The sequence below is a fragment of the Cricetulus griseus genome, chromosome 2 (assembly GCF_003668045.3).
Source record: "Cricetulus griseus strain 17A/GY chromosome 2, alternate assembly CriGri-PICRH-1.0, whole genome shotgun sequence".
In the NCBI taxonomy this organism is placed as follows: Eukaryota; Metazoa; Chordata; class Mammalia; order Rodentia; family Cricetidae; genus Cricetulus; species Cricetulus griseus.
Genome location: NC_048595.1, coordinates 8,430,642 through 8,453,124, shown reverse-complemented (window position 1 = coordinate 8,453,124; position 22,483 = coordinate 8,430,642). Strand labels below are relative to the sequence as shown.

The 22,483-nt window shown below is 47.3% G+C and overlaps 1 protein-coding gene across 6 annotated transcripts in view; it reads right to left on the bottom strand.

Annotated features, from left to right (window-relative positions):
* The window catches only part of Clcn6 (chloride voltage-gated channel 6), a 35,040-nt gene that overhangs the window by 12,364 nt on the left and 193 nt on the right, over positions 1-22,483 (bottom strand). For 4 of the 6 annotated variants that reach the window (XR_003481833.2, XR_004768119.1, XM_035439419.1 and 1 more), the window contains exons 2-13: positions 21,700-21,759; positions 14,379-14,444; positions 13,631-13,696; positions 11,941-12,007; positions 8,993-9,099; positions 8,343-8,469; positions 4,980-5,047; positions 4,099-4,157; positions 2,955-3,087; positions 1,843-1,956; positions 1,421-1,587; positions 754-880 (exon numbers count right to left, since the gene is read on the bottom strand). Coding sequence is in view for 4 of the 6 variants with exons in the window: in XM_035439419.1 (XP_035295310.1) it covers positions 754-880; positions 1,421-1,587; positions 1,843-1,956; positions 2,955-3,087; positions 4,099-4,157; positions 4,980-5,047; positions 8,343-8,469; positions 8,993-9,099; positions 11,941-12,007; positions 13,631-13,696; positions 14,379-14,444; positions 21,700-21,759 (1,161 nt within the window). In the remaining 2 variants the exon portion in view is untranslated. Of the gene's footprint in view, positions 1-753; positions 881-1,420; positions 1,588-1,842; positions 1,957-2,954; positions 3,088-4,098; positions 4,158-4,979; positions 5,048-8,342; positions 8,470-8,992; positions 9,100-11,940; positions 12,008-13,630; positions 13,697-14,378; positions 14,445-21,606; positions 21,760-21,966; positions 22,386-22,483 lie in introns of those variants that run through there. The other 2 variants (XM_027398182.2, XM_027398181.2) reach the window with 2 other exon arrangements.

Genomic DNA, 22,483 nt, shown 5'->3' with positions numbered 1-22,483 from the left:
TGTGTGTGTGTGTGTGTGTGTGTAGGTGTCCAGCTGGCACAGCATGCATGTGGAGATCACATGACGCTGAGCTGGGGTCTCTTACTCACCGCCACGCATGCCAGACTTCCTGCCCACACTCCCCATCTTGCGGGAGCAGCATCGGCATTACCAATACAAGCTGCCATGTCCAGCTTCCTATGGGTCATGGGGATCTGAACTCAGGTCCCTGTACTTGTATGGCAAGTGCTTTACCTGCTGAGCCATCTCCTTGGCCCTCATTCATGCTTATCACTAAGCATAACTACATCAGGCGTCACCATAGACTTGGTTTCCTCCTTACTGCAGATTCTGAAGTAACAGCTAAGACCATCAGAGTGGACCAAAACCTGCAGACACAGTACACCCCATGACCCCCTAAGGACAGCAAGGTAAAGTGCAGAAGGGATACATGCCGAGGAAAGCAGCCCCTCGAGAGCCAGAGGCTGGGAGGTATTAGCATCACCCCTCGAAGGTGAGGTGGTGGGTGTGGTGGCCCCAGGCCAGAGTGTCCCTGCAGGCCTGAAGAGGGACAGGCGTAAATGGGGCCCTGACAGAAGTGAACAGGTAGTTACTGAGCCTGCTTCCCACGAGTGTGGTTCCCTAGAGGAGAACGGCCAGAGCCTTAGACACTGCTGAACCATAGAACAGTCAGCTGTGGGCATGGAACAGCATGGCTCTAAGAGACGTGCATTTCTGGATGGAGGATAAAGACACCACATTTGCTGGGGTTACCTGGAGCTGGAAGGAGCCATTACCAGTTTGACTCGCAGAGGACATCTGTCGACATTCTCCCAATACCATGGAGGCCACAAACACCACCACAGTGGTCACCAGGGACACCAAGAGGCTCTCTAAGACTCTAGAAAGCAAAGCACAGCTGTCACAATGCAACTGAATGCCTAGGCTTGAGCACACACAATCATCCTAGATACCCCAACACCCCTCTCCCCAAAGGGCAAGCCCAGCAGCCCTGGTGAGGGCACACACATCCAGAATTCACTCCAGACTTGCTTCATCTAGCTAGCTGCAATAAAGGGCAGGCAGCTGACGAAGAGAGCTGTTGCACACACATCATTTCTCTCTAAAGAGCTAAATGGCTTTTCTTCTCTAAGTCCAAGGCAAGGGCAACTCATGACAGATAGCTCTCAGCAGGGCCTGGGGACCCTCCTGACCTCTGGTTATGTGTTTTAGTGGCAGGTCAGAAGAGGGTGAGTCACCCAATCACTGAGATATAAGCCTAGCCTCAGCTCCTCTGGCCTTCATGGGGCATATTTATGAGCCTGTTTATATATCTAGTGTCAGAGGAGAAATCCGCATGGAATGTGGGAAGCAGGGTCTGCTCCCAGGACCATCTTCCTTGGGAGAGATGGCCCGCCCGCAAGGGGCTCACTGCAGGTACCTGACGAGCTTAGGTTTCGGGTGCACGTTGCGCATACGGTACTTTGCAAGCCTCTTGTTCAGACAGTTGAATGTGGCTCCCAGGAGGCCCCCAATGACCCCCATCACGACGAAGAAACCCAAATCCATAGCTGTCCAGAGGTGACATTTTTTATCAGAGTCAGAGCACTGAGAGAAGGGGGAAGGGAGGGAGAGAGAAAAACCAGAGCGGCCATGAGAACAGGAAGGGAAAGGGACAGAGACAGGAACAAGAGCAGATGCCTTGCTTCCCTGCTGAGGGTCCAGGCTGCCCAGGCACACTGCTCATGGGAGCAGCTTTGTGCAGGAGCGACAGCCATTCCAGAGGCCACCTACACCTCTGGTGCTTATTTAAGAGCAAGTTTCATGGGTGAAGTGAAATGTCCTCGGAAGGGTAAGCCATACCTTAAATTCACCGAAGCTCAGTAGTCCTGGCAGCTGGAAGGAGCCCCAACTCCCAAATTGAACCCCAGAACGGAAGAAGTTGAGGGTGAAGGCAGCAGACATGGAGCAGAAGAGCTAGAGGACAGGTGACAAAAAAAAAAAAAAGCAGGAATGCTGGATCACCCTCTCCTTGACAGTCCGCTTACATTTACATATTCTTCATTTACACGTGTGTGTGTCTGTGTGTGTGTGTGTGTGTCTGTGTGTGTATGAGTGTGTATGAGTGTGTGTATGTGTTTGTGTGTGTCTGTGTGTGTGTGTGTCTGTGTGTGTGGTGTGTGTGTGTATGAGTGTGTGTGTGTCTGTGTGTGTGTGTGTCTGTGTGTGTGGTGTGTGTGTGTATGAGTGTGTGTGTGTGTGTGTGTGTGTGTGTGTGTGTGTGGCAGTCAAAGGACAACTTGCGGGTCAGTCCTCCCCTTCTACCACGTGGGGGCAGCAAGTGCCTCTAGCCACTGAGATATCTTGCCAGTCAGATAGTCCCTTTAAAACCCACCACTCCACTAGGTGTGGTGACACAGGTTGACTTTGAGGCTAGCCTGGTCTACATAGTGAAATCTGTCTCAAACCAAAACAAAACAGTGACAAAAACAAACCATCAAAGAAATAAAAACCCATGGCTCCAGAAGAGACCTTCCGAAGTGACAGGGTTCAGGGTTCAGGAAGCAATGCCCACCCTCCTCAGGGAAAGCAACTGAAGGCAGGCTCTGAAGGTCTGATGCTGAGAGCCCTGCACCGGAGAGGAAGGAGCACAGGACACACCAGGAGACAGATCAAGTCACAATCCTGTCATTCCTCCTTCCCTCCCTAACAGACTTGCACATTTTCATGGCAGAGGGTTCACAAAGAGAGAATAGCAGTCATTTGGCATGGGGTGTACAGTTGGGGGTGGGGTGGACTCAGAAAAAGCACAAAAGCCCACTGTCTAGAGGCTATGGCTGCTATGACAGGGACATTCCCACAGAGTCCATCTGCCAGCTCCAACAAAAGGACAGTTGCATGTTTCAAGTGATATCCAGGTGCACTCTGGACTGGTGCTTGGGGTCCAAGAGGTGGCTTCCAGACAGTCTCCTTACCACTTTCCATGTGAGCCCCTGGTTCCAGAAGGACGAACCCTCCTCCAGGCTGAACAAGGTACCCCCTATAGGGGCCCCGAAAGCTGCAGCAACTCCAGCAGCTGCCCCCGCTGATACAAAGTCCCGCTTGTCTCTGAAGGAGAGGAGAGGAGAGGGAGAAGGAGAGGGAAAGGGAAAGGGAGGGGGGAGGGGGAGAGGGAAGGGGGAGAGAGGGAGAGGACACTTGTTTATTTAAGAAAGAGCCTTCAGAACACGTCTTTACCCTGGACCTTCTCCCTGACAACCCAAGTGTCAGGATCACAAAAGAGCAGGGTCCTGGACAGGCAGTCATAGCTGCCTCTGAACCACACACTCCCCACATGCTTGAGTTCGAATGTGAAATATTCTCCAGTGTGTTCAAGGCCATCACCCCAAGGCACTCCTAGAAGGTGGTGGAATCTGAGAAACGGAGCCTCATCAGAGGAAGTTAGGTCACTTGGAGTATACCAAGAAGGTACTGGGACGCACTCCAAGCCACAAGATGAAGGACACTGAAACCTTCAAAACTATTAGGGAGAATAAGCTTTTCCTTTCCCTAGGTGCCCGTCCCAGGTATCTGTTAGCCAACAGGTGCCCGTCCCAGGAATCTGTTAGCCAACAGGTGCCCGACCCAGGAATCTGTTAGCCAACACACTGCATCTCATTCCCTCAGGGCTAACAGCTCTTCACCTGAGACCAGGAGCTCGCTGACCTCAATAGCTTCAGTCTAGGAACATGCAACGGGGACCCCAGTTCAGAGAACAGAATGGGCACATCCAATGGTTGCTACTGAACCATGTTCCCACCAAAAACAGAGCCCTGGTAAGAAAGGTGAGTGTGAGCAGAAAGATGTGCCTTGTGGGAAGACAAAGGCGAACAGTGACACACAAACCTACAGGGCTACAGAGTCCATCTGGCAGGGAGCCTTTCCCTGGCCAGGTTTTCAGTTCTGGCCCATCATCTTTGTCTGGAACGACTCTTAGACAAATGGAAAGGATAAGAGCTTGGGCCTTTTGTTTCTCTCAGGAGAAAAGCACAGAGCCCTTCCTTTTCTGACAGCCAGGGGTCGCAGTGAGTCAGGCGGGCGTGGAGTGAGAGAGAGTGGGCTGCACCTCCCAAAACTTACCTGTCACTGCGGAAGTAGGGAAAGTTGAACTGGATCTTTCGCAAGGAGATGCTCTGAAACTGAAATGGAGGAAACAAAGTCAGAGAGGCCATTGAGGGCAGAGCAAAGGAAGTCATGGTCCCCAGTTGTGTCTGCACAACTGCACAGGTGTGCTACAAGGGGGATGCATCCAGGAGCATCCTGAAGCAGGGAAGGAAAGGTCCATAGGTGATTGTTCTCAAGGGACCAAAACTTCTCAAACAAAAGCCAGCTGTCCAAGACCCGACCTCAACCAATCAATGAAACCTATTTTTTTTTCCCTATTTTTTCAAGACAGGGTCTCTCTGTGTAGCTATGGGGTCTGCCCCAGAACTTGCTCTGTAGACCAGGCTGGCCTCAAACTCAGAGATCCGCCTGCGTCTGCCTCCTGAGTGCTGGGATTAAAGGTGTGCGCCACCACTGCCCAGCTGAAACCTAATTTTTAAAAGAAGCTATTGAGTCCTTCAGCTTCAGACAGCCCCTCATCTATGCCTAGGGGTCTAGTCAGTTCTGTATGTGACCACAGGGAAGAAAAGAATTGGGACACACAGTCTAGTGCACAGGTGACACCTGCCTAACCCTGTGACTATTATTGCAACACACATGTGGAATGAGCAAGGTCAGCCAACTCTTCCAGCCACGTGACACTTGTAGCATGTGGTAACCCACCAGCCACCCTGTCTCAGCTCTTCCTCTGCTTCTGGTTTCTGTCCTCACCACTCGGCACACACAGCATTGTTATACTTTGAGGAACAAGAGCTGGGTGCTTTGTGGACACAGTTTCCAAAGGATTTTTCCAGATCTGCTGGGCTTATCCGGGAGGCCTATTGGAGGGATGCATACCCTGACCCACCAACCCTTACCTGAGGGAGGCCAGCTCCTACCACGGCACCACTGTGGATCATGGGGCCTTCTTTCCCCACAAAGAGCCCTGGGAATGGGGAGAAAGGAAGCGCACAGTCAGCAGAGGGCCTCTGGCCTAGACTTTGCTATGTAAGACAGTGCAGGCAAGCATATGACTGACTCTCTACGGTAAAAACTGAGCCAGGGCTGGGGAGATAACGCAGGCAGCGAAGTTCTTCCTGCCTCCTCAGCCCCAACATAAAAACCCAGAAACAACAGAGTGCATCTGTCCCCCAGCACTGGGGCACTAGAGGCAGGATTGCTGGGGCTCCCTGGCCAGCAAGCCTAGCCTAACTGGAAAGTTCCAGGTCAGTGAGAGATCCTGTCACAAAAACAAAACAGGCAACTCCTCAAAAATTGTGGTTTTTGTTGTTGTTTAGTCGGAGCCCCTCCCCCACACATACACACAGAGAGGCTAGGTTAAATTCCCTTCAAACAAGCTCCACTTGCTACAAGGGATAGTAGTTCTTATCTCCAAAGTCCAGTGTCAGGAAAGCGCAGCCTGTGGGTCAGGCCCACCTACCTGTTCCTGTACAGCTGAGAACGGAGATCTACCCCCTTCTTTACTGACAGTGCTGGGACTTGAACCCAGAGCTTTGTGCACCCTGGGCAAGTGTCCTGCCCCAGAGCTTCACTCCCAGTCCTTCATCTGTATACTTCTGGCTTCTGAAGCAGTGTCTTACTGTGTAACCTGCCACTTGCTATGGAAAACCAGGCTGGGATCAAACTTGAAGCTAGACTGCTACCTTTGCCCCAGGAGTGCTGGGATTACAGCTATGTGCCAAGGGAAGGCACAGTTTAGTTTCATTGTTACATAGGGTCTCATTACATTACCAAAACTGTTTTTTGTTTTTCAAGACAGGGTTTCTCCATGCAACAGCTCTGGCTGTCCTGGAACTCACTCTGTAAGCCAGGCTGGTCTCGAACTCAGGCTGTCTCTGCCTTCCTCATGCTGGGATTATAATATTGCGACACCACCGCCCAGCAACCTGGGAATTCTTAAAGGGGGAAATTAGTATTTTTGTATGTTGTGCCTGCATGTATCCCTGCAGGCCAGAAGAGGGCACCAGAACTCATCACAGATGGTTGTGAGCCACCATTTGGTTGCTGGGAATTGAACTCAGAACCTCTGGAATGCTCTTAACCACTGAACCATTCCAGGGAATTAGTTTAAAAAAAAAAAAAAAAAAGTTTTTGCCATGTTAAGAATGGAGAACAAGCCAGGCGTTGGTGGCCCACGCCTTTCATCCCAGCACTCGGGAGGCAGAGGCAGGCAGATCTCTGTGAGTTTGAGACCAGCCTGGTCTACAATATTACACTGTAGGGAGTTAGGTCTCTTTATGGTTCCATAGTGAATGGTATGAACATGGGAAAATTAAATGAAGGGATAATCAACTTAGCTGGGATTAACATAATATTGATTATAATCATTATCTGATGGAGGATGTCCTTCTGTATATATGTATGTTTCTCTTATTGGTTGATGACTAAAACACTTTGGACAATAGAAGCAGGAGGAAAGGAGGGGCTAGGAGATGAGGGGAATTCTGGGAAAGGTAGGCAGAGAGAGACCAAAGAGACACCATGTAGAGACCAGGAGGAAAGGACTATCGCCAGGCGCTCTCTGGTAAGATAAGGGCATGCAGAAGCACATAGATTTATAGAAATGTGTTAACAATTAAGACAGAGTTAGCCAATTAAGAAGTCCTAACCATCAGCCAACAGTTTAATAATTAATATAAGTCTCTGTGTGCTTATTTGGGGCTGAGAAGGGCGGTGGGACCTGGCAGGACAAAAAACACCAGCAACAATTATCAGTTTGGTAATTCATGTTTTAGCCTTTAAAAAGTGGTTTGATATCTGTGCCAAATATGAAAAATTGACTAGTAAGATACAATTCTTAGAAAGACCAACTAATGAAATTAAGAAAAATATTCACACACAGAGTTAGAGCAGAACCTAACTCAGCATTGCACTATAAAGAGGAGTGGCCCAAGGTTATTAGAAAACTAACCTAAATTTATTCAGTCAGCATTCAAAAGTGACCACCAAATGATATGTACCCCCATCTGGATGGCGGGAATGCCAAAGTTGACAACCACCACCCAAAGATCAGCTCTGAACTATAAATTTCTCAGGACACTTCAAGGCGGTTAGCTGAGACGGTCAGATGAGCCCTGCACTTTCCTGTCACACTGAGACTGGACAACAGCAGCTCTCCCAGGATGTGACCATTATCTCAACCTTCTCAGAGTCCCCCAAAGATGCTGTCGCCCCCAGACAACAGGAAGTCATTTTAGAACACAATGCTGACATTCCCAGTAGGTGAGGTTGGTGGGTTTTGATCATTTGGTGGATTATGGACTTTAATAATCAATTGTGGGGGGGGGTGCGTTGGGGGGTTGGTTACAAACTATTACTGGTAAGGAAGGAAACTAAACAAGGGAAGTTGATTCTCTTCTGCTTCTCTCATCATTCAGGTTCTTACCTCAGTGATCCTGATCCTTCTACCTCAAGAGTCCTAATAGCCGGGATTCTGAAATGTATGCATTGTACCTGATTCTACAAGTTCCTACACTGTATCCTTGATTTCTCTCTTGGCCAGCAAAGGCTAAATCATTTGCCATCTGACACTTACATGAAACCTCTGCTGACTGCCAGAGCCAACCCTATAAACCAAGACCACTCTAAAACCGAATGGTTGGTAGTATCTTCACTGAGTATCAGGGACTGAAATGTACAGTGTTTGCATTTGAAAGCCCACAGACAAGTCAGCCTGGGCTATATAATGAGATGCTATCTCAGGAAAGAAAGAGAGAGATAAAGGAGAATTTGGGGGGGGGGGAAGGGGGAGAAAAAAAAAGAGAAAGGTAAGGCAAGGCCCAAAGGGAACAAAATTGAGTGGTCTGAACCTGAGATTCCCCAGCAGGCTCACATTTTGAAGCCCCCAGTGTGCAGTGCTGTTCTGAAGGCTGTGGAACCTCAGGACGTGGGGCATGGCTGGCAGGTGGGTAACTTGGAGGTGGCCCTCCAAAGCTCACAGCCCAGCCTGGTTCCTGCTTCCTGACGCCCACAACATACTCCCTCCATCCTGAACTGTCCCTTGTCTGTCCAGCTAGGATGGACTGAAGTCCTTCGGAAACTGTGAACAAAAACAAACCCCTCCAGCCTTCAGTTGCTTCTGTCAAGTACTGGGTCACAGAGACAAGCAACTAATGCACACAGAAGTACAGACACGGGTGAGGGCAGCCATAAGCCCACATCTCATCAAAGCACAGGATGCCTTCAACACTTGATGGCAAGAGTAGAAAACCTCTCCTCACCTCCAGCCACACTGAACAGCACCCCAAAGACTTTGCAGAGCAGGGTCCGGAGCCGGACAATTCCTGGCACCTTCACACCATTCAGATAGCACTTGATCTCAGGGATTCCAGAACCTGCTGCCACTGGCTGTTGGGGAAGGAAACACACAAATGAATGAAAACCCACTCCGAAGCTTACACTCAACAAGCCAGAAAACTAAGCAGGGACACCCACTGTCTTCCTTCCCAGCATCCGATTTCTGAGGACTTATTCAGCCACAGACGCTGGACTTCCGCCTGACCCCTGACTCAGCATGTTAACGGGCTCTTGAACGTGGGGTCTGACCTCATGCAGACTCATCTTCCCAGACTCTGATCTACACATCGCAAACCACTCTCCAGGGCATCCCAAGGTCATGAGGATACAAAGAACCTTTCCCATCTGTACATTCCTCACTATTCTCCCCAAACACTGAAGGCTTTGCTACTAGAAACATCTCCAGGTGAGCAAACAGAGAATCTCTGCAAACCCTACAAGCCTCATGTACCTGTTTCCCAACATGTAGCCGAAGAACATTAAGCACACAGATCTTTGCCTGGTCTACAGAGTGAATAAAAAAAAAAAAAAAGGACACGGTGTTCACAGTCAGTCAATTTCCAAATCACCTTACCTCTATCAAGACAAGAAGACTCGCCAGGAAGACAAAGGTCAAGTTAAAACCCAGGAGTTCAAGGAGGGACAGGGCAAGGCAGCCTCTCTGACTGCACTCCTCCACGGCTAGAGGTTGAGTCAAGGAAAAGGAAAAGTACTCTTAGCCATAAGAGTGTCCATAATCGTGTGAGACATGGCAGCCATGACGACAGCTCAGTGCATATCTCCCAATGTTCCATGTACAACAACTTCTAAACATGTGGGGGGTTGGGGGTGGGGGTGGGTGAAAACAGGTGTATGTGCACTTGTGTGAAGGCCCAAAGAGGTCAGAAGGTGTTGGGTCCTCAGAGCTGGACTTACAGGTGGTGGTGAGCTTGTGAGGTAGTTGTGAGGTTCTGGGTGATAGGCATAAAACCCAGGTCCTCTGGAAAAGCAGCAAGTGCTCTTAACTGTTGAGCCATCTCTCCAGCCCTGTACCAACCCTGTTAGCTGGGTGTGGCAGTGCATATCTTTAGTCCAAGCAAAGGCAGATGGGTCTCTGTGAGCTCAAAGTCAGCCTGGTCTACACAGGCACATTCCAGGCCAGTTAGGGCTAAATGAAACCTTGTCCCAAAACTAACAAACAAAAAAGAGTCACTTTCTGGGCTGGTCAAACAGCTCTGTGGGTAAAGGTGCTTGCTGCCAAGGCCGACAGCCTGTGTTCGATCCCTGAGATCCACATAGTAGAAGGAGATGACAAGTTATCCTTTGTTTCCACACATAGCAGCATGTGCACACCCAACCCCATACACAAAATAAATTAAAAAATTTAAGATTACAGAATTCCCCACCCCAAACATTACAAAAGTGACCAACACCTCCCAAAGCCCAACTTGAACAAATCTCAACATTTTGGCTATCACTAAAAATAAAGTTATCCCACTCAAAACTTCTTTTTCCTCCCTACCACTCAGGGGACACCAGTAACCTGAAACAACTGGGCCCCACTTGCCATGTACCTTGTGTCCCTACAAATCTCTACTGTACCATCACACAGCGTCTCTCAGTGCGACGCTGCCTGAGAATTAGCCATGTTGACACACACAGCTGTGGCTTATTTAGTTTAACTTCCGCATACAATTACAGTGCATGAATGAACCATAATTTCTCCATTCCCTCATTTGGTGATTCAAATGTCTGCTGCCATAAAGCTGTCACGAAAGCTGTCTTTAGTGTATCTAAAGTCCACATCTGAGGAATTTAAAAGCCACAATAGAGGAATGTGAATGCTCCTGTTTCTGGCCAGAGCCTGCTAGCCATTCCATGTCTTCCTCTGGGAACTCCTTGGGTGGTTTGACTGTGTTCTGATACAATATAAGCATTCTTCTAGATGTGTGAATTGAGCTGTCTGTCTGTCTCTCCTGTGGTACAGATTGTTAAAACAGCTTTGTACTTGCTACAAGAGTGCTCTGCTACTATGTTACAGGCCCAGCCTCTGTTCTGCTTTTCATTTTCAGGCATGGTCTATGTTGCCCAGGCTGGCCTGGGACTTGCACAGCTCCTGCCTCAGCCTCCCTGGTAGCTGAGATTACAATTTGTTTCTTAAATGCAGGAATAGCCTATCTCAGGCTGTGAACTCAGATTTCCCTTTGTTTATAGCATTTGCTTATTGTTGTTTGGGATTTTCTTATTTGATTCATAAAGGGAGTGTTTCCTTTAATGTTAAATGAAGTATTTAATGTGGTCAAGCTTTAAAATCAAGGACTAAGATAATGTCTTTGCCTCCAACCTGTGCCTCTGGAGTTTTAAAAACTTATGCCTGTCATCATTCAGTCTCTTGCATTGCTCTTTTATATCTTCAACCCAAAACCACAGAGTTGGTGCAGACCTGTAATCCCAGCATTTGGGAGGCTAAGGCAGGTCTATCACCAGTTCCAAGCCAGCCTCTGCCTTACAAAGAGTTTGAGGCCAGCCTGAGCTACAAGAGACCCTGTTTCAAAAACACAACTGAACTACAAGATAACACAGACCTCAATCTATCTAGAAGTTAACTCTATGAGTAGGGAATCTACAATTTTCCATGTAGCCAGTGACTACCAATGCCCAGCACCCTTTACTGGACAATCCAGACCTTCCCCAGTGACTGTTAACCATGACTGTCAGTCACATTTCAACCTGTGTAGACTACGCTCTGCTTCTCTAGTTGGTGTTCCTGTACCAATAGGATATGTCTGCAAGTGGCAACATCTTGTTGAATTCTCTTGTCCTGACAATAGTAGGATCCCACCACCTGCTTGTTATTCACGCTATCTCCATAACGTTGGTCCTTTAGTCTTTCAGATTGCTGTAAAAAGACCAGGGTTGAGTTCTGTGAGGAATTCTAGGGAATTCTGATCAGAACACTGAATGCAAGCACAGCCTCGGGAGCAAAGACTTCTCTGGGCATTTGTGTCTTACCCACCTAGAGCATTAACTTCCCAATTAAAGTCTTCCTCTCCTAAGCTGGGTGCAGTAGTGCACACCTTTAATTCTAGCACCTGGGAGGCAGAGGCAATGGCAGAGTCAGAGGCAGGTGGATCTCTGAGTTTGAGGCAACCTGGTCTACATAGCGAGTTCCTGTATCTCCAAGACTTTATCATGAGACCCTGTCTCAAAAAAGGTCTTGCTTTCCTGCCCTTTAGTGATAATTAAAAACCTGGCTAGCCAGGTGTTGATGGCTCACACCTTTAATCCCAGCACTGAGGAGGCAGAGGCAGGCAGATCTCTGTGAGTTGGAGGCCAGCCTGGTCTACAGAGTGAGTTCCAAGACGGCCTCCAAAGCAATACAGAGAAACCCTGTCTCAAAAAACTGAAAAAAATAAAATAAATAAATAAAATAAAACCTCTTGGCTGAATGGCTAACAAATAGCCTTTAAAATACCACATTCACTGTTAAAGCAAGTCTCAAGAATCGTGGGGCCTGAAACAATGGAGCCATAAAAAGGATACAGGTTTGAACAACTCCGAACTTGAGTTGGGTGAACAGCCGCACTGAGAAGTCCACAAAGAGACCCACCTGCGAAGAGAAGAAAGAGACAGTCACACATCTTCATCTCTCCCTTAAGAGCCTCACCCTCCCTCACTGAGTCCAGTGGTTGCTCATGGAACCAGCAGCAATGGGGGGTGTGAACTCTCTGCTGGTCACAGATCTGCCCAGCCTGGCCCCACTGCCTTTCCAAAGAAAAGAGCAAGTGAAGCAGAGTAAAAGAAGAAGGCACAGGACAAGATGGGAAGAGTCTTTCCTTCGGTTAGAGAGGGTAAGGCTGAGGGATGTGGGGAGCCACTGGGCAATTTTGAGTCCTCCTCCAAAGGAGGACTCAAAAGAATAGCCAAATGTCGTTGGTGGTGCCCAACTGGGTAAGCATATAGCTTAGAATGTTACTTTAGAGGGCATTTCCTTGGGCATAGGTGGTCTGGTATTCTTATTTTCTAAGTCGTTATTTTGACCACTGTTTCACTGCACAGAGTTGAAGGGAGGCCTGGGAACCTTCGAATATGGGAGAGTGGGATCAAAGACTTCTAGCTCCCTCCAGCTAATGCCTAGAAGCCTTTTAACTGAAGCAGAAAGTGGAGACAGATCAAAGGGAGAGAGAAGAGCTAGGGCTGCAGCAGCCACATAACAGAGGCGGCGGCCTTCTCAGCGCCTATGGGGATGAGGATACTGATGAGGCAGTTACAAGGAAAAACTCACTTCAACATGCAAATGATGCTTACTACAGGGAGAGCCACCACCAGAAATACACAGGACAGGTGTATTTGTTCTTAGTCCCCATGCCCACCATGCACACTGAAATTACATAAAACAACTAAACCAACCCAACTTCATGCCCTGTGATGCCCTTAGAATAGGATCAAACAAGCCTCCCAACTGTGCTCCTGCCACTAGATGTCCCTTGGGAATTTATAACAGTAAAACTCTCATGGGTACCATGTGAATGGAGACTGGTTGTCCCTTAAAGCTGTGTGACATGAAATGTGCACATTACCTATGTGTGATGGAGAAATAAGCCCAAGACTTGTGGCCAAGTTCTGAGAAAGGAGGTGAGCCCCTCTCTGCCATTTTCCTGACAGACGTGGCATATGTCTTCCCGCTGGGCGATGACTTTTCCACCTTCTCTTCTCTGGTTTTAATGATAAGTGGTTATGGCACCAGACATAACTGCTACCATTATCTCTGGTGATCTGAGCAGCTTTCCCTGTCTATGACACACCTGTGCCTTCTATCACACCCCTTCACCTACCACTAACAACTCAATATCAGCGGGACAGTGTGACCTCCACACCCTCTATCTGCTGTGTGCTCCGTGTCACCATGAAGCAGGCACGAGTCATGCTCTATAATCATATGACTGACATTAAACTCTGACCAAGTAAACCTTAAATGCTTGGATAGCCCAGCACCTGTGACTCACTTTTGCAGTACAAAGCAAAAGCAAAAGCAAAAGCAAAAGCAATGTGGAAAAAACCAGGCCAGCAGAATTAATTTCCAAAAGAACAAGGCAGTCTTACACAGAGTGACAGTTATCCCAATGCTACAATTGTTACAGCGACAAATGACAAAGGCCATTCACCACAAAAGGCTTTCCCTCCAAGCCCTCAACCCATCCAGCTTGCCATTTCCCCACAGCCCACTGCTCACCAGCCCAGTGCAGACGCCAATGGCAAACACCACCATCCATTTCACCACCTCGTATCTTCGCCCTTTCTGTTCGCAAGGGAAAAGAATAGGAACATTTGTGACAGGGAAAGGATGCATCTTGGCTAACCAGCTCTGAACTAAACCTACAGAAGACAGCAAGCACGGTGAGGAGGGACAACCTCAGGTGCCTCACAACGACGCTAATGAACCTTACAGGGCTCAGCTGCGTAAACAGACTGGGGGCATACACTGAATGGCAGGAGAAAGTCTAGGGGTTTTGTATGTATGGGTGGGACTGCGAGCGCGCGCACGTGTGTGTGTGTGTGTGTGTGTGTGTGTGTGTGTGTGTGTGTGTGTGTGTAAGAGAGAGTGTGTGAGTGTGTGTGAGAGTGTGTGAGTGTGTGTGAGAGAGTGTGTGTGTGTGTGTGTGGTGTGTGTGTATGTGTGAGTGTGTGTGAGACAGTGTTTGTGTGGTGTGTGTGAGTGTGTGTGAGAGAGAGTGTGTATGGTGTGTGTGTTCTCTCCTTTCACCATCTGAGTCCTGGGGATGAAATGCAGGTTGTCAGGCCAGGCAGCAGGAGCCTTTTCCTGCTGATACATCTCAGCAGCAGGGTCTAAGGATTTAAACACCACTCTTTCATGAAAAGGCTTAAAGAAAAAAAGAGAAAGGACACTTATTGGGTCACATGAGGACAGGAAACAAGCTGCTGAGACCTCTTCAGTCCTAAGAGACCAGGAGCAGGCTCACCTTATTATCCATGGTCTCCAATACCTCCAGGTAAGGGTCATTGATGCATCGGTCATAGTCCAGACTCTGAAAGGACACAAGAGGGATGACAGCACACACGGAAGAGCTGGTAAACTAACACAAGAAAAGCTCCAGTTCCCCCCTGCTCAGCAGGAAGTGCCCATCTGCAATGCCAGGGAGAGGGCTCTGTGTGAATGCAGACCCAGATCCTGTGACAGGTGGCTTCCGAATCTCTGCATGAATGGGATCTTCAGGGGAGTCACATGTGCACTGAGACCCAGTGCGCTGCTTCTGGGGAGCACGCATGCTCAGAAGAAAGCTTTCACTGGCACATTTTTAGGGCCTGGGAAGTAACCCTCAGTGGTAGGGTTGGGTACATGAGGCCCTGTGTCCCATTCCAGCACTGGGAAAAAGGAAAAGACAGATTTTCCTGTTTCTACAAAATACTTAAAGACCTTCAGCTATCACCAGTCTTGTCCAACTTATTCCTTAAATGTGAACAAACTTTCAACCAGCCAGAACCAAGTTAACCCAGATCAACTAATTCTATTTGTCTTTGTAGGTGGCTTCCATGAAAACGAGGTTAGCCACAAGGCAGATCCAGATGGGCTCTATTTTTAAAAGCAACCTCTTATTTCATTGGAAGAGGCACAGATTCAGCCCAGGCCCTCCAATTTCTAAAGCAGCATTCCCTCAGCCATGCTCCAGAGATCACAGAAACCTACAGACCATGCACACATGTGCCAAGGACAGCTTGAGCGACATCCAGAGGGAAGGGTTTCATTTCTAGGTCTTGTGAGAGAAGCAGCAGTCTGTCAACCAAGAAAAAGCTCAGCCTCTGCTCTCGCTCCCCTTAACCCCCTCTACTGCCACAGCAGCTAATAAGCAAGCTGGACATTGGCCTGTGGCCTTACTCCCATGCATGAGTTCCAGGTCAGCCAAATATAAGTGTGATGTATAATAATTTAATCCATCCGTGACTTCTGGGAGCAAGTCCAAATTCCTTTTTTATAAGAGTCCTAGAGTAATGACAGACGAGTGGTAAACCAGTTATCACACATATCAGGGTATAGCCATCAAACCATTATAGCAAATCTTTATCACCAGATATGGAGAATGTTCAGACTCATTAAGGGGAAAAAGAAGAGTTAAAAAAAAAAAAATCAAGGTGTACGGGCTAGAGAGATGGCTCAGCAGTTAAGAGCAATTGCTGTTGTTGCAGAGGACCTGAGTTCAACGCCCAGCTCCCACACCAGGTAGCTAGCTCACAGCAGCCTCAATTGGCACTACTGTCATGGACACAAATCCATACTTACACTCACATATACATACTCTCATGTACATATACATATACATATACTCTCATGGACACAAATCCATACTTAACACATATACATATAATTTTTATTATTTATTATTTTATGTAAAAAAACTTTAGACTGACTTTATGAGTATATATATGCATATATATATATATACATATATATGCACACTTATACATACATGTGTGTGTATGTGTGCGCACATGCCCCTTCATGTGTATGCCTGGTGTCTGTGGCTGTCCAAAGTGTTGTATTCCCTGGAACCAGAGTTTCAGATGGTATGAATCATCAAGAGGGTGCTGAGAACAGAATTCATGTCTTCTGTAAGAGCAGCTCTCTAGCTCCATATATGTAATTTTTTAAAAAATGGCATAAAGTTGGCCAGGTGTTGGTGGCACACCCCTTTCATCCAAGCACTCGGGAGGCAGAGGTAGGTGGATCTTTGTGAGTTCAAGACCAGCCTGGTCTAGTTCCAGGACAGCCTCCAAAGCCACAGAGAAACCCTGTCTGGGGGGGGGGGGGGAGTCTTAAAGCAAAATGCGAGCCAGGTGTGGTGGCACACACCTTTGATTCCAGCACTTGAGAGACAGAGGCAGGCCTCTGAGTTCAAAGTCAGCCTGGTTAATATTGTAAGTTCTAGTCCAGTTGGGGCTACAAAGTGAGGCCCTCTCAAAAAACAAAACAAAAAAGCAAGATGCAGAATAAGATAATAATCAAAGGCTAGGGATGCAGCCTGGAGCTACATAGAGAGGTTACCCAGCACCACAAAAACAAAATCTAAAAATGTAAAATGTGTAATACAATCTTTTTTGTTATTGTTGTTGTTTTGTTTTGTTTTTGTTTTTCAAGACAGGGTTTCTCTGTGGTTTTGGAGGCTGCCTGGAACTCACTCTTGTAGACCAGGCTGGTCTCGAACTCACAGAGATCCACCTGCCTCTGCCTCCAAAATGCTGGAATTAAAGGTGTGTACTACCACCCCTGGTCACAATCGCATTTGATTTAACAATTTTAGACATAGGTAACGGGAAAACATCTGAAAGTAGTGTATTGGACAGTCACATTTGGGTATAGAAATTTCCTTCTGGTGCACACCTTTTTTTTTTCTCTTAAGATAGGATGTCATGGAGCCCAGGATGGCCTCAGACTTACTATGTAGCCAAAGATGACCCTGAACTTCTGTTCCTCCTGCCTCTGTGTGCCAAGTGCTGGGATCACAGGTGTGCACCATCATGCCTGGTTTATGCAGTGCTGGGGACGGAGACCAGGTCTTGATGCATGCTACACAACCATTCTTTCTTGTAAACTCTAGGACTATGATTGGTTCTTATGTTTAATAAGACAATCACTGGGATGTGGAGAGATGGCTCAGCTGCTAAGAGCACTTGCTGCTCTTCCAGAGGACTCAAGTTTGATTCTCAGCATTCATATGGTGGCTCACAACTGCTAGTAACTCCAGTCGTCACCTGGCCTTAGCAGGCATCTGCATTCATGTGTGCCTACCAGACGTAAACCCACACACATTAACAAAATCTTTAAAAAATAACCTTTTTCTGATTAACAAACAAGCAGAACACAGGAAAAAAATCTACAAGGAAAGGGGATTAATTCACGAGAGACTAAACATATATACAGATTCATGCATACACATACACATACACACACACACACACACACTGTCTTAGGGTTTCTCTTGCTGTGAAGAGACACCATGACCACAACAACTCTTACAAAGGAAAACATTTAACTGGGGTAGCTCACTTATAGTTCAGAAATTCAGTCCATTATTGTCATGGTGAGACATGGTGGCATGCTGGCAGACATGGGCCTAGAGATGTAGTGAGTGTCCTATATCTTGCAGGCAACAGGAAGTGGTCTCATTTAGTGGGCATGGCTTGAGCATTCATGAGAACTCAAAGCCCACTTCCACAGTGACACATTCCTTCAACAAGGCCATACTCACTCCAACAAAGCTACACCTCCCAACAGTGCCATTCTCCATGAGCTTATGGAGGCCAATTACATTCAAACTACCACATACACTCTTTAGGAAAGTCAGAGAAACTACTTTCTAGTAAAATTAAGATGTTGCAATCTATCAGTCGTTTTTTGTGCTACAGTGAAATGTATAAACGGTCTTTCTTCTTTCACCTGCAAACCAACTCCTTCAGACTCTTGGATCTCTACTGTGTTAAGAATGCCTTCTATATGCTATTACAATGACTGGGTTAAGAGCTGTGCCCCTAAAGTGAACCAGGATGTGGATGACCACTAGAGACTGACATGATTACATAGTTCAACTTGAATCCAGGCACACACCTATAATACCACACTCAGAAGAATTTATGGCCAGGCTGAGCTACAAGGCAAGCCCAGTCAATGTTTTGCTTAGTTTTCTATTTTTCTCGCTATCCTTCCTCCTTCTTTTGTTGTACTGGGATCAAACCCAGGAATTTGCACATGCTAGAAAAGTGTTCTAATCCTGAGATATATTCCCAGGCCCTGGGACACTGTGTCTCAAAGAGAAAAAGAGAAGGGGGAGAAGCTTTCATTTCTTTTCTTTCTTTTTTTTTTTTTTTTTTTTGGTTTCTCGAGACAGGGTTTCCCTGTGGCTTTAGAAGGCTGTCCTGGAACTAGCTCTTGTAGACCAGGCTGGTCTCGAACTCACAGAGATCCACCTGCCTCTGTCTCCCAAGTGCTGGGATTAAAGGCATGCACCACCAACGCCGGCGAAACTTTCATTTCTAACCTCTGATCTCCAGAAGAGCTGAAAACAAAGCTGATCACCAATGGCCAAGGATGTCACAGTCAACCTATGTAACATGAGGGTGCTGGAGGGTGGCTCCCCAAGGGAGAACATGGGAGCTCCTCACACCTCGCCTACACACCCTCTACCTGCCTGTACATCTAGACCCTTTGTTATACCCCTTGTTAAGAAACAAGTTGTCCAAAACCATGTTTCTCTGAGCTCTGTGAGTGGCTCTACAAAAATAATCAGATTCAGGCAACAGGACAACCTATCACTTTCTTTTCTTTTTTGTTTTTTGTTTTTGTTTTTTTGAGACAGGTTCTCACTATGTAGCTCTGGCTGTTCTGAAACTCACTATGTAGACCAAGCTGGCCTCAAACTCACAGAGATCCGCCTGCCTCTGCCTCCTGAGTGCTGGGATTAAAGGAGTGCACCACCACCACCGGCTGCCTTTCTCCTTTTAATCCAGCCAGAGCCAGTCTACTTCCCTCCAGGGAGGAAAGGGAATGGGCTTTATGCCACACCAGGGCTCCACAAACAAGTTTCAGCTGTCCAGAAGAAACTCATCTACAGAGGCAGAGAGATGAATGGCTGTTTAAGCTGGGTGTGGTACTAATTAATACAAATAGATGGCTGGACTGGAGGCCATCTAAGGCTGCAGAGAGTGACCCTGTCTTTAAAAATAAAAATAAAAAAAGCTGGCCAGGTGGTGGCGGCACTTGCCTTTGATCCCAGCACTCGGGAGGCAGAGGCAGGCAGATCTCTGAGTTTGAGGTCAGCCTGGTCTACAAAGTGAGTTCCAGGACAGCCAGGGCCACACAGAGAAACCCTGTCTCAAAAAAACAAAACAAACCAGAAGCTGATTAGATGGCTCAGTGAGTAACACATGGAAAGCGGAGTCCACAATGTTGTTCTCTGACCTCCATGTGACCCTCAAAGCACACCTCCTCTAGACAATAACATGAGATTTTTTTTTTTTTTTTTTTTTTTGGTTTTTCGACAGGGTTTCTCTGTGTAGCTTTGGAGCCTATCCTGGCACTCCCTCTGGAGACCAGGCTGGCCTCACACTCACAGAGATCTGCCTGCCTCTGCCTCCCAAGTGCTGGGATTAAAGGCGTGAGCCACCAACGCCCAGCAAGATTTTATTTTTTACTTGTATGGGTGTTTTGTCTGCATGTACATATGTGTATCATATGCATGTCTACTTCCCACAGAAGTCAGAAGGGAACATTAGATTCCCCTGGAACTGGAGCTACAGACTGTTGTGAGCCACCATGTGGGTGGTGGGACTCAAACCCAGGATCCCAGTGCTCTTAACTACTGTGCCATCTCTCGGCCCCTAATAATAAATTTTAAAATTAAAAAAAAAAAAAAGAAGTGTCACACCTCCCCATCTTCAAATAAATAAAAAAGCTGCTCAGAGTCAGAGGCAAGAGGAATGATTTTCGATGATTGTTAATAATTCTGGAATGCAGAAGATGCTCTAAAATTGACTGGTGACAGTTGCGTACTTCTGTAGATACACTAAGAACCACATGGATGATGTACTTTTTTTTTGGTTTGGTTTGGTGTTTTGAGACAGGGTTTCTCTGTGTAACAGCCTTGGCTATCCTGGAACTCACTCTGTAGACCAGGCTGGCCTCAAACTCAGAGATCCATCTGCCTCTGCTTCTGGAATTAAACACGCCCCACTGGAATAATCTACTTTAACTGGATGAACTACATAATCTGTGTCTGAACACTGCAGTCAAACTGCCAATGGAGGTTGGAAACAAGAGCAACAGGGAACCTCATCTGGTACACATGTACCAGGGACTCTATGGCCTTGTCCACCACAGGCTCATCTCCTCCACTGGGATGCCCTTTTACTTCTGCTATATACATTGTTCTTTGGTTTGGGGAATGAGCAACTTCCCCATGCCCCACCTCCACAGTTGAAACCTTTAGAATTTTGTTATTATTATTATTATTATTATTATTATTATTATTTTTCCTGAGACAGGGTTTCTCTGTGGCTTTGGAGGCTGTTCTGGAACTAGCACTTGTAGACCAGGCTGGTCTCAAACTCACAGAGATCCGCCTGCCTCTGCCTCCCGAGTGCTGGGACTGAAGGCGTGTGCCACCACAGTCAGGCTGTTTTAATTATTTTCATTCATGTACATAATGTATTTTAATGATATTCATTCCCCCATTATCTTCTCTTGTTCCCTAGCTACTTTTTTCCAGTAAGCTTTGTAGAAATATTTTGCTGTTTGTGGTTATAAATAAAAAGTCTGAGGCCAGCCTGGGCTATATGCAACTCTGTCTCAAATTTAAAGATATATATAAACATATATATTATTGAATATGTATACATTCAACAGAGAGTTATGGGCTTTTGTCTTTTTCTTTTCTGGGTTGGCAGGACCCTTAGATGCAAGCTGAGCACACTTTCCCGATTAAGTGTCTGACAGATTTGTTCTTTCGAACATAAAACAAACTGTTTATACGTAGAGATGGCTAACTGGGAAAGATTCGACTGAAAAAACATGCACCCATGAAACTCACACAAGCATGCTATCAGCCTAAAGCAAGTTAGCTACAAATAGGAGTGACAGAGTCTGGGTAAGGATAGGGTTGATGGAGGAGCCTTTGTGGGTTCCCAGAGGGAGTCTTCCCCTCTCGGCCTCCCAAGCCCAGTGCTGGACTAAAGGGGCAATACAACACTGTGGCTCCATGAGCTTCAAAGTCCCATACCCAGACTGGAAACTATAATCAGTAGGTTAGAATGAGTCAGGCGTTGGTGGCGCACGCCTTTAATCCCAGCACTCAGGAGGCAGAAGAAAGCGGATCTCTGGGAGTTCGAGGCCAGCCTGGTCTACAGAGCAAGTGCCAGGGTAGCCAGGGCTGCACAGAGAAACCCTGTCTCGAAAAACCAAAAGAACCAAAAGGTCAGAATGGAAAAGCAAGGCCTCCTAACAGCTCAGGAGCACGACTCTGTTAGTAGCACTCACAGTAAAGAGCTTTGACCCTGGGATAAAAGTTAAATGGCAAACACGCTCTGTATCCAGGCGGAACTGTAATGCACAGAACACCAAACCTTGTGTGGGGGTTAAGATGAGAAAAGGACTTGCTAGTCAACATTTCTCAGATGGGTTATCTCTTCCCCCTACACACACACCTTGGGGCAGAAGGTCAAAGAGCATCTCTGGCTGGAGGTCTGAAGTGGCCTCTCACTTCTTCAGTTACCCAAGACAGCATCCGAATATCTCACCTCATAGTCTTTCCTTGGAAGGATCTCATCCTCCTCTTCCTGTGTCTCCCCAAGGATGGTCTAAAAAAAAAAAAAAAGGTTCACAAAATGTTGACCTTTTTGCTGGTAAAGGGTGGAAGGAGGGAAGTCATACTAAAATCTAAATCAGGTGGCGCCATCACCAAAGAGAGGAACAAAATTTCAAAAACACATTTGGGATGAGTGTTTGGTCACTAGTGAGATGTACAGTTCTATTGCTTGACACATTCCCCCAGTCATAACGCTCACCTACAGGCCACCTGAAAGATGTCTGATGGCAGCTTGGTGAGGAGGGGAAAACTCGGGTTTCATTTGACCACAGACGGAATATGAAATCAGAGGGTAGGTGTCAACTCTGAGCACACAAGCTCAAGTTTTCCCAGGTTGCTTTGCAGGGGTGGGGTGGGGGGGAAAGCTGGGTCATCAGTGTGACCCAGAAAGAGTGAAGGATGGGGTGAGAAAAGGCTGGAGAGACTAAACCAGCTGCATGAGCGTCATCAGCTCTTGCGAGAGGGCTCGTTCTCAAAGCGCTCGCTCCATTCAAAACTCCTTCCCGGTGGCAATAAAAGGAAACACGCGCGGCATCAACCCCAGCTGGCCGAGGTCCTCCCTCGGACTCCAAGAAGAGGTTACGAGACGAGAGCTGTGACTCGGGCAGGCGGAGAGGGGCGGACGGATGCTGGCAGAGCCGCGGCCGCGGCCCCCGGGCCACCCCCCGGGCCCCACCCGCAGCCACCTGCCGGCGCAGCTCGGCTCGGCGCGGTCT